Here is an 11,334-nt window from a genome sequence, read left to right as displayed (position 1 = left end):
CAACCCCCCCAAGACTCACATTTCATTATAATAATCAATAATTAAGATGGACCCTTTTCATCATGCTTGCATTAGATGCCCCGCGTGTCACCTGACCGTGCTCACTCTCTCTCTCTCTCTCAGCGTCAGTGAAGACATTCTTCTCGTTTTTAAGCTTATGTGTTATGTGTCTGTGCTCTGAAGACCTCCATCTAAACACGAAATTAAACTGGTCTACACAACTTCATCAATGTGCCTTTTGATACAGGCTCCATAATAATGCCGTTTAACCAAGTTGTTATATTGGGCATTACAGTTCATCGCCGCTTTTAGAGTTAATAAACATTCTGATTGTTACCAATTGCAAAACTAAACATGTAAATAAACAGTAGCCGCATGCAGCACCGTGTCGGACAGAACCAGCACCGGCACTTCAAAATAAACACTCCGGACGGACACTACGTGGTCCACCACAACCACGTCTGGGTTTTTCAGACGTATCTTTACCTTTGTACCTCTCCAGCACATCCTCGTACGCCTTGGCGAACTCCTTCTCCTGGGAGTGATTAGTGGGCAGGAGCCCCGGGGTGAAGCCGGCCATGGTGCCGGTTTCTCCGCCGGCACACTGACCCAGCAGGGCGGACCCGGGTCTGCGGGAACAGCTGTCAAGTCCGGCTCGGGTTTAAATCCAGCGTAGACGAAGTTTCGTCCACATTTGAAATTCTGCGTAGTGAAACCTATGAAGCAGTGGAGGTGTTCGGTCCGTTTAACAGAGCTCGCTGTTTAACACGGTCGAGACCGTCTCCACTTTTGAGCGCTGATTTCTGACTGTCAACGCTAACGACCCGGCTCCAAATGACACAAACGGTCCAAAATGTTCACACCATTATCTTAATTACAGACTTCTCAAAAACCCTCGCATAAAATGTTTAGTTGTATAAATCCATATTTTAATGCGACAGCCGTGTTTAAAGCCCTTTCTTCCACGTCCTACCCGGCGAGAGTGCCGGGGGCGACGGTGAGGTGCTGCTCGCGGTGGACCGGCTGGTTGGTGCCTCCCCCAAACGAGAGGCGAGGCGCCCGCGGAACCGTCTCCCGACACCGGGGCTTCAGTTCCTCCGTAGGCGCGTTCTTCATTCGCCGGTACTCGCTCTATATCCTCCGCGTTTTTTCCCCCGACCCGTGCAGTTCAATATAATGGCCGCTTCTATTACAGGCACAGTTTGTGGCTACGACTCCCGGCCTCCCTGTTTTACCCCTCCCTCTCTCCCCTTCTTGCAAACGGGGCTCGGGTTTCTCTATTCTTCCTGCGGAGGCTGTCATCAATCCCTCCCGTTTCAGCCACGCCGGGCACATCCAGCGCAGGACATTTATGGCAGGGCCGAAGCCTGGATGACATGGGCGACGATAACGCGCACGGATTCTCGGGCTTTGTCGCCCCCTGTCGGCGAAACAGGAGCGGTGCACAGTAGTCGTCCACTTCCCGCTTTATCGTGACGTGTCCCGCTCCAACAGGGAGCCTTTTGTTCTGTGGAGCCACGCCGAGCCCGCCACCTAATGGCCACGGAGGGTTAATTCATGCTATCCATGTATGCGCAAGTAAGATTTGTGCATGGATACGTGACTGGCCGCGATAATATCCTGCGATTATGAATTATGTCATCAGACAGCACTGTAGAAAAAGCGTAGAACACTCACAAATCCTCAAAAATATTTCATGACATGAGTATTTTGCAGTAATGGTTATCCAAATGAACTGATGCATCAAATAGTTTTACTTAAAGGGGCCCTATCATAAACATAATTTCCTCACTTTATTGAAATAAAGATGTTTGACATAATATGTAAATATTGTTCACGTTTTAAAACACAGCCTTCACTCCCCCTATCCTTACAGTCCACATATAGAATTTAAGAATATAATTTGATGGTTCACATGTGATCTAGGACCACATATAAAAGTGACTCAAAACTCATCTAAAAAGTGTCCATACAACCCTGAAAAAATCAGTTTCACATTAAAGCAAATAAATAAATAAATAAAACTTTAAAATTCAGATTTCAGTCACTTCAGCTTGGTAATGTGAACAAAGCTGCAACAGTCCATTTTGAAATAAATGATGTATCTGATGTCACAGAGCAACCTCATTTGAACAAACACCGGACAGCCAATCAAAACAGAGACAATTTAATCCTATCCTCCTATTAAATGTGCCTGCTCAAGGTAAGTTGGAAATGGTCATGTAAAAACAAATTGCATTTTTGAAACTTATAGCCACATAAAAGTGGACATCAAGGACAAATATCAGAAAATAAACAGACCAATACATATGGACTGTGAGTGAACTGGAGGAATTGATAACGCTGCATGACTTAAGATTTAACAGCAGGATGGACTGGGTATTTCTCAATATATGATTTATCGTTTTTGAATCACGGGACTGGTGTGTTCACTGAGTTCAGTAACTAGGTCATACAAGGGAAGCAACTCTGGCCAAGGCCAAAACATATCACAGCTGCAAAACACCCTCCCACCGTCTTGAAATCACTACAGCTGATAAAAAGTGAGGCACAACTGAAAAGAGTCCACTAGCAAGATTACAATGGCTTGGTTTTCACAGTAGCACATGATAGAGTTTTAGGTTAAGGTGAGACTTAAACATCTTTGCTAATAACTTTAACAATGGTGCCAGCTACAAAAACACTACACAGATGTTCAGAAACATCTCGTATGCTCAGTGACCAGATCACGCTTTATAATACAACAAAGCAACAGCCCAAAACAGGCTAGAAAGTTAACTTTAAGTTAAGTTAAGTTAACTTTAAGTTAACTGGGGACCAGGCGAGTCAACCCTCCTCTGTTTTTATATCCAATACTGCACCCATGTCACTCACAGAGAAGGGGGCTGACTGTAGAAATCCTTCAACACAAACGGTGGCCCGGGTCAGCTCGGGCAGGAATTGTCAAAGGGAAACCGGATGGCAGATGGACTGAAGTGGTGTCAGAGGGCATGATGCAGTTATTGCAAATGCAACTTTGCAACAAAACCGTACGAGAGTCACCCACAAGGACCGCACCATACATAGCTCGGCAGTGTCACAGCAGGCCAGCAGGGTCAGTGTGCGGATATTGCTTCTGGCTCACTGTCTCTCTGCAGCCATCAGGCAGACATTCTACACAGCAGTTCGAGCGGAGGCTGAGTTGATGGTAATTACACAAAACAAGGAGTGGTGAGTCAGATCCAACCCCCTTCTGTCCTGCTGGCTCTATAGCTGTTCGTGCCCATCAAGCTCACTGTAATGCTAACCGCATCTTCATCCTTTGGAATTGATGCCAACTCCAGTGACAGTGTAATGCCATTTATGAATACCACAGCTGATACTACTACTTATGAATAACACAGTGTACTGGTATGATGGTTAGGAAAGTGCAGTAAATGAACCCCGGATTTACTTTTCATAGGACAGCCACTGAGTTTTTGTTTTAATAAGGGATTAAAAGGTCTGGATATAAATCCACCGCATTTCTGGTCCAGTCCAGCTTTCTGTGAGAGGATAATATGTTAGGTTTGGAGTATTTACAAAGTTGTGATTTGCCTCTGTGGTAAAGGCCGTTTAAGTCATTTGAAAGCCACGGCCGTGTTGCTCCCCCTCTCTGTGAAGCAGCTGTGACCGGGCCTGGCAGACAGCAATGAAACATCATTATCGTGGTGTTAGTCTCTCATATTTACACACGGCTATAAACGAGCAAGGCACAGAGGCTGTCACACTGCAATTTCTACATTTAATTTATTCATTCTCTAAATTATATTTAAATTGACAGATTAAACTTGATGCAAATTCTCTACGAGACAAGCTCCAACAGACAAACTCAGGCGATGTCAGTTCTGTTGTCGCATGAAGTCCATGGGTTGTACAAAACTAACATAAACGATCTTGATCACTGAAATATTTGCCCTCAGATCACTTTCCTCAAAGCCATCTATGTATTCTCCCTTGCCCAGTCTGTCTTTAACCCTGACTCTTTGGGAATGTCATCATTACTCTTCTCTTCAGTTCTCTCACTTTGAACCTTGGCCTTCTTCTCAGCCCCTTCAATCTTTCATGCTTTATCCTCTCACTATTTTCTTCTTTTTCATTTCACTCGACTCCATTCCACTCCTTCGTCTCAGCCCCCCGACAACCGCTCCTTCTTTTCTCAAGCTCAAATTCAAATTCAAATGCTCTCCCTCGCTGTATTTCACTATTTGTTTTGGGCCTTTTACCCTCTCTGCTTCCCACTGTGTTTCCTTCCCCTTCATAGCCATGGAAACTAGGGGACTGGAAGAGTGTGCACGTCCCCATGGCAACACGGGAATGGAGGGAGCCAAGCTGAGTAGCCCTTTGAGTTGCCTGAAAAAAAAATAAAAAATCTAAATGGATGTAGGCAAGCCCCTGGATACCTTAGTGTCTTGCAGACAGTCTTGTCTGAGATGCTAATGAGGATGAACACATTTACAGCCTATTCTGCCTGATCATCAATTTCCAGTTCTATCAAACCATTTATTAATCACTGTCCCACAATTAGTACAGCATTTCCTATTCCAATGAAATGATTTGAATAAACGATAAGCACCGGAGCAACAACACATCATTTTTAATCCCACGGAGCTCATTATGTTTTCACTGAGAAGTAGCTGTCACAATGAAGACAGAAAACAGCATTAATGATAAAACTCAACATGTGCGCATTGGCACACATTCAGAACGAACATACGTTAGACGTGGAAAACAAACCCAACAGGACTTGAATGCACAGAGCAGTTGCAATGTGCAGTGAATCTCTGGAAATCTGTTTTTACTTGTAAGCTGTGACTAATGTTTGGCCTCCATCTCTCGGTACTCCTCTTCAACCACATCACCAGACTCAAAGCTCCAATAACTTACTCTCTTAGCTCTCCCTTCCTGCATTTGTTCACTGGGTAGACGTCACAGTTCATCACAACACACGTACAGTTTAACAACAGTAATGAAATGAACAGGAATAGCAACTCAGCTAGCAAATTAATGCAAGAGAAAAAAGCCTGAGAACAGCTCAGCCCCCCCTCTAATCTCCCACAGGGCCTAGTCATTCCACACAGCTGCAAATCCAATACAACTCTACCCCAGACATCATCTGAAAGAATAAACACTTAAAGAACTGAAATGTCACAGCTTATTTTATCGTTCTTCACTCTATGACTGTGCAAGTACAGTAAATTAGCCTCCTTTTGTCATAGTACATGGCACGTCCTATGTGTAGTTTCCTCCAGGCTTAGCTCTAGGGCATACAAAATCAAAGGCTTTTGTCCTTCTCTCTGTTGTTCCTCTAAACATGTGATCTGGCCGACTGGAAAGTGGTTGTGAACTCTTTTACTCTGTAAGTGCAGTCCTATTCTGTCACTCCATCACTCCCCCTGAGTCAACCTGTTGCTCTGCCACATGATGGCGCCGTAGAGCCAGCTCCTACCTGCCACCCGCACCACGGCCCTCTCTGCGGGGTCCAGCACCGAGTCCTGACTCTTCCGCTTCCGCCTCTCGTGTTTAGACAGGTTCCATGGCAGGGTGTCCCCCTTAGAGCCGCCGGTGGCGTGGGGACATGGAGATAAGGAGCCCCCTGAACGCTCGCTACGGAGAGAGCGCTCACTCGTGCATGAGCGTTCACTCAGGCTCTCCTCGTCGGAGGAAGACATGTTGCCGGGGTGCTGCAAGAGAACATGAGGAGATGGTTGGTAGGGAACGATTAGGAGAAGGAGTCAGAAACAGGATCAAGGTAAAAAAACACACTTCGATATTAAATAATTTATCATCCATAATTGATAATCTCTCATAAACAATACACGGAGGACAACCTGCAGCTCATGTAAGTCATCCTTAATTCTGGAACTTGAACTAATATAGTATTACAACATAAGAACCAGACAATCTCCATCGTCATATGATCAAAGAGTATCAGTGTATCATTTCTCAAAGTCTGAGTAACGAGAAGAAGAGAGACAGAGGGATATCAGGCTATCACCAGTGAGTTGGGGAATGGTGATGGGCAGCAACAGAAATGTGAATCGAAGAGACTCATCAAAGTACTATTAATATAGGCTGCTCAGGCTCAGATCAATAAGCATTTTAGCTGGCTTGCCCAATGGTGGTCTGACATCTTCTGTAATCAGCAAGAAGGAAAAAGGCCCATGGGAGTCTGACTTGAGATCTGTCCATCTCTGAGCACCATGTGAGCTGAAAGATCAATATCAGTGACCTCAAAGCAGGTGGACTTTATTCCCTTTACTCCAAGCTTCTCATTGCATCTGGTGAAACTGGACAACAGTCCTCCTGACCTAGTTCTTTCGAGATAATTTCCGCAAAAAACTGATATGTCAGCTTGCTTGACTGACCACTTCTGTGAAGAGATTTAGATTGAGTATTAGTTTGAACTAAGTCTTTATTTTTATTGTCCCCTTGTTCAGAAGAGTGGATGTATTTTGTGTGCATGTCCAGTTCTGTGTTGAGATTTGAGGAGCAGGACTGCTCAAGAAAAGCTCTGTAGAGTGGATGCTGAGCTAGCGTGCTACCCGGTTCGTGGCTGCCTGTGTTTTACTTCTGTGGCAGCAAGCATTTATAAATAGACTCTGTTCAAAGCCATACCGTCTCATTATTCTCAAGTGGCACAACATGAAAGAAAAACACAGCTTTTTAGAAATGGGTTTCCTTTGTTTTAAAATCTGTTAAATCTGAGAAAGAAGAAAATTTTACAAAAATACTGATTCTTTTTGATTGTTTATAGTTTTGTCACAACGTCTGACAGCTTGTGGCAGTTTAAGGCACACAGCATGCTGACAGAAAGCTGTCGTGTTTATTTAAAGTCTCAGTAGAAATGGCTCTGCATTTCCAAATAGTGGTGGTCGTCTCACAAGCACTGCTACGTTACACAAAACAACATACCTCAGCACCACAGGCCCATGGGTCCACCGCCACTGGCTGGACGTAGTGAATATGAAACAGGCTGATGATATTAAGCTTCAGCTGAGGGCAACAGTAGTGCTCTGACTAAACTATCTCACTGAACTGTAGCAGTCACTGGAAACAAGTGACGAAGGGAACCCCATGGACACAATAAGGGGGAAACTAGCATCAAAGTACTGTGGGCATTTGGTGATTTGGGCTCACTGAATAAATAACAGTCTCACAATAACGGGAAATCTACACTGAGAAAAGAAATATGAGAGACCACATATGCTGACGTTCATAGGCCTATGAGAAGAGAAGAAGGCCTATTTTCAGATTATGGAGAGGCTGATGATGGAGAAGCTGGTCTAGCAGGTGAGAGAATGCCTAACAATCTTCATCTTTCAGTCTGTCCTCGTTGGAATCAGCAGACTACTGAGCTACAAAAAACTATGTGTGAAGCATTATTTCAGTGCAGGGGAAGCATTCGAGACATAATCATTTAAGGTATTGGATTCATTCGAGCGTGCTACGATGTTATATTTAGTCTGAAATTTTATAAGGTGTGGAGCGTGAGGTTATAAGCACTGTAACCAACGGGAATTCAACAGATAGGGTTCTTAGATTGTCAAATTTGCTCTCTAAAGCTTCCATATAATTTGATTTACAGATTATAGGGCTTAGACAGGACTATTAGTTATTTATTAAGTATGGAACTGCACAGAGTAGTGTCCTTTTGGTTTAGCTGTACACTTTCTACTAGGGAAATGTGCATGCTAGAGTAGACCATCAAAAGATTAAAAGCTTCCTGTAGGAACGCCCCTTCTTAAAGGTCTCAGTTGAGACTACAGTGGACACAGTAAAATAGTTACTAAAATGATGAACATCTAAAACGTGAATACAACCAAGACATCCTAGCTAGGGGACAGCTTGGCTTGTGGCGTGCACGTGACGGAGAGGTCTGCGCGTGAGCGTCAGTCTGAGGGCTCGTGCAACGAGCAAACCTTTGTCCAAATAAGCGAACGTGTTCCTCACGGCCAGGATCACATACTGCTGCGCATCAGAACCTTTCATAGTGAATTAACCACTGTTAATAAACGCAAAACACTTCAGCTCAACCGAACTGTATTGTTTATTTCATTTAACTGAGCTATTTAATAACATCACCCTTGTTTAATATACAACATTACAACAAGCCTATCTTAAATTAGAACATTAACATTAGTCTATTAAAAATGAATAAATGAATAAAATATAGAACAGTGCCGAACAACCAGTTCCGGGCATGCTGAAGCTCTGCGGGATGAGCGACATTTGGACTTGCTTACCGGATAACGGTGGACCCCGGAACCCCGCACAGACTAACGGGTTTACACCGCAGATTCCCGTCCTGATGTGTACGGGCTTTACGGGACCAGCTTCGGACGGTCTGTAAAACGGTAACCGACCGTTTGCACCGACCCGGGATACGTAAAGTACCGAATAACAGATGTACCGAGTGCTTCGGTAATGGCTGTCCGCTCCCCTCCTTTCGTATTGCTCCTTCTCTCCCGCTCTCTCTCTCCGACCCCCTCCTCTTCCTCACATTCGTGTTCCTTCACAAGAGCTTCTCCTCATATCCTCCCAACTCCACACACCTTAATGAGGTCTGTCATCTAGTTCACTGCTGCACAGGAATCACAGGACACCTTCATCCCAAAAGGCTGATTTAGCGCTTCACGCCACTATAGTCCAGTGCCAAACGGAGCTGCTGCCAGAAGGCGTGATTTCTCCTCTTTTTTTAGGTTTAGGTGGAGCATAAGGAACATGTCGCCTCTCATCATTCAATATGTTCTGCATTTTGTGTTTGTTTAACATTTATTTGTCCTCAGCTTTAATGTTTCTTACAGAACGTCCACCGTCTCAAACAGAAAAACTCATATTTTAAGAACTATTCTTCATTAGCCACGGCCGTAAACTGATCCGGACTACCCGAACCTTGTTCTGCTGGTGTGATGAAGCAACACATGTTCTGTACAACGTCTTAGTTCAACAGAGGGGAGGTTTTAGTCTTCAACCTAAAAACGACTGTCCTCGTTTTCCTCTGCGGATTATAACTGGTCGTTATGTGAACTCTTGGCTGTTTATAAAAATAGATGGATTAAAAGTGATAATAGTCGGAAAGTGCACCACAACTCAGCAATCACAATCTAATCAGACCCTCGTGATAATCAGACTTTACCCCATGACCCGAATACACACTTACGTACATTTAGTGTAAACAATCAAAGCAGGTTTTTAAAAAATCAGTTATCTGAGAGTGACAAGTCTCGAAGTGAACTGAAACGATGGTTTTGCAGAACGATTATTGTAACTTTAAAGTAGCAACCTGATCATTGTAAGCAAGGTGTTTAATTAAAACGTTTTCCCATAATAATGAAGTCATTGTGAACTATTGGTGGTTTCTTAGCACCACCTAGTGAACGAAAAGCATCGTCCACTTCCAAGGGGCAGACAGAGTAAATTAAATAATTGCAGATGCAGTTATATTTCATTTTCACTAGGTTAGCTGTAGTTTGAGAATTTTAAAGAGTTCAATGCATACTGGATTCCAATCAACAATATTTATTTATATTCAAAGGAGAACATTTAAGAAATGTTCATACAATAATAAGTATAATACACAATTTGGAAAGCACACTAAGTTCACTGCCAGTGCTGCTAGTATACTGCTGAGAAAGGTCTATATTCCATCTGCCATGGTAGGGTTCATGGCCGAGCTTCTTCATTGCCAGTGTGGTGTGGAGGAGGTGTGTAGGACCCCTCTTTAATCATCTTGTCCCTCTGCTTTCGAATTTCATACAATCGCTGGAGCTAAGACACAACAAAGACAGAAATGATGATACAGTCAACCAAATCACCTAACATATCCTAACGGGAATAAAAATGAATAAATAATGGACGTTCAATTGAAATACATCTCATCACAGCGTTTAATTCAACCCTGCACCAAACCCTCAACCATTTGTTTACCGTCTTCTGTCGGTGCATGCATTCGTAGAAATCTTCGTACTCCAGTTTGCACTCCTTTTTGGCACGCGTCTGGCCGATCCCATGACCACACTCTATCCACACCTTCTCAAAGGCGTGGCAGCGGGCCGGGCGCTTGTGTGGCTGCTCCCCACTCTGAAGCAGGATCCATTTGTCCAAGTTAATGCCCAGCTTAGACTGAAGGTCAACAAATGGCATGGTTCTGTGGAGTACATTCACACGTCATTAGGATGCCAATATACCAATGTTATTAATTTATGCAAGTCATTTTTTGTACCACTTATTAGTATTTATGAATTGCTTATCATAAACAATGAAGCTGAGAAGTGGAATTATCAGAAAGTGACCAGTGAAGAACTTGGGTGTTTTTGTCAGTGTCTTAACAAATTTTGCATTGCAAACAAATCGTAGTAATTGTACACCAATGAAGTGCGCCTGTGATATTAGCCAGTGAGTGTAAGTGCAGAATAACTGTATGTTTCAGCAGTTTTACATTAACCATCCCAAGCTAGATAGCAGACACCTATTGACGAGCAGGAATAAACCAGCTACTAAAGATTATTGAAAAATGAAACTGATATTTGTAGTCTTTGCAATATACCAACCACATCGCTCCCTGGTCACGTTATTGAGTCTTTATTATATAGGTATCTGTGTTTATTAAGTGTTTATCTAACTAGCTGTGTTTATTAAGTGTTTAGCTGTGTGTCTCACTATTTCAACAGTACACCACAGGTAGACGGCTAGGTTAGCGGTAGCTATCGGCCCAGATACGAGTATTCAAACAAATTCTAGAAATAAACGAGTTTGATATATCGAAACCCGAATAAATGGATTACAACACGGATACAATTTCCACATATGCAACTAGTGTACTAATATTCAAGAACATAACGTTACCGTGATGTTGGGATTCACTTTAACCTTTCCCAGCGCCACCACAGTTCACTGACGGCTTACCGTAAATCAAGTCTTTGCGACATTGCCGTAAAAGTGGTATGAGGTCCATTGTGCATCACGACGGCAGGGGGCCCTACGTGCAAGCAAATCGTTTTAGGTAGAATTAGGACCACTCATGGGTCTTGTTCCAATTTTCGCCCTGAACACTATTAAGGTCCTCCTTGAAGCGCACATTTTTATGCCGTCGAAGTGCGAGTCAAAAGGGTGTAAAAGAGAGAGTTCAGAGCAGAATTGGGACACTGCGCCTCACCTTACACACTTTCACCTGTATGTCAGTGCATTACTGAAACGCATTTTAACGTATTTTGCCAACTTTGTGAATGGTTTTTTCCCCCTGGCGTGTAAAGTGATGCCCAGATATTTTTAACCTGAATGTTACGCAAAAACACGAATTCCTCGCAAATGCCC

The 11,334-nt window shown here is 43.5% G+C and overlaps 2 protein-coding genes across 3 annotated transcripts; both read right to left on the bottom strand.

The window, feature by feature from the left end:
• Window positions 1-3,428: 3,428 nt before the first annotated feature.
• LOC143516854 (microtubule-actin cross-linking factor 1-like) lies at window positions 3,429-9,074 on the bottom strand. The gene is made up of 3 exons (XM_077008724.1): window positions 8,265-9,074; window positions 5,468-5,702; window positions 3,429-4,371 (listed from the first exon to the last, which is right to left on the bottom strand). The coding sequence occupies exons 2-3, from the start codon at window positions 5,688-5,690 to the stop codon at window positions 4,292-4,294; spliced, it is 303 nt and encodes a 100-aa protein (XP_076864839.1). The 5' UTR covers window positions 5,691-5,702; window positions 8,265-9,074; the 3' UTR covers window positions 3,429-4,291.
• Window positions 9,075-9,524: 450 nt separating this feature from the next.
• On the bottom strand, window positions 9,525-11,040 carry ndufs5 (NADH:ubiquinone oxidoreductase subunit S5). Of its 2 annotated transcripts, none has more exons than XM_077007786.1 (3): window positions 10,927-11,040; window positions 9,949-10,168; window positions 9,525-9,789 (listed from the first exon to the last, which is right to left on the bottom strand). In XM_077007786.1, exons 1-3 carry the CDS (start codon window positions 10,980-10,982, stop codon window positions 9,685-9,687), a joined length of 381 nt encoding a protein of 126 aa, XP_076863901.1. In that variant the 5' UTR covers window positions 10,983-11,040; the 3' UTR covers window positions 9,525-9,684. The 2 variants fall into 2 exon arrangements, with proteins under 2 accessions (XP_076863901.1, XP_076863902.1); XM_077007787.1 differs by having other exon boundaries at window positions 10,867-10,940.
• Window positions 11,041-11,334: the final 294 nt, after the last annotated feature.

Source organism: Brachyhypopomus gauderio, chromosome 6 (genome assembly GCF_052324685.1).
Source record: "Brachyhypopomus gauderio isolate BG-103 chromosome 6, BGAUD_0.2, whole genome shotgun sequence".
Classification (NCBI taxonomy): Eukaryota; Metazoa; Chordata; class Actinopteri; order Gymnotiformes; family Hypopomidae; genus Brachyhypopomus; species Brachyhypopomus gauderio.
The sequence above is the reverse complement of the archived record's forward strand: the minus strand, read 5'-3'. Positions and strand labels throughout refer to the sequence as shown.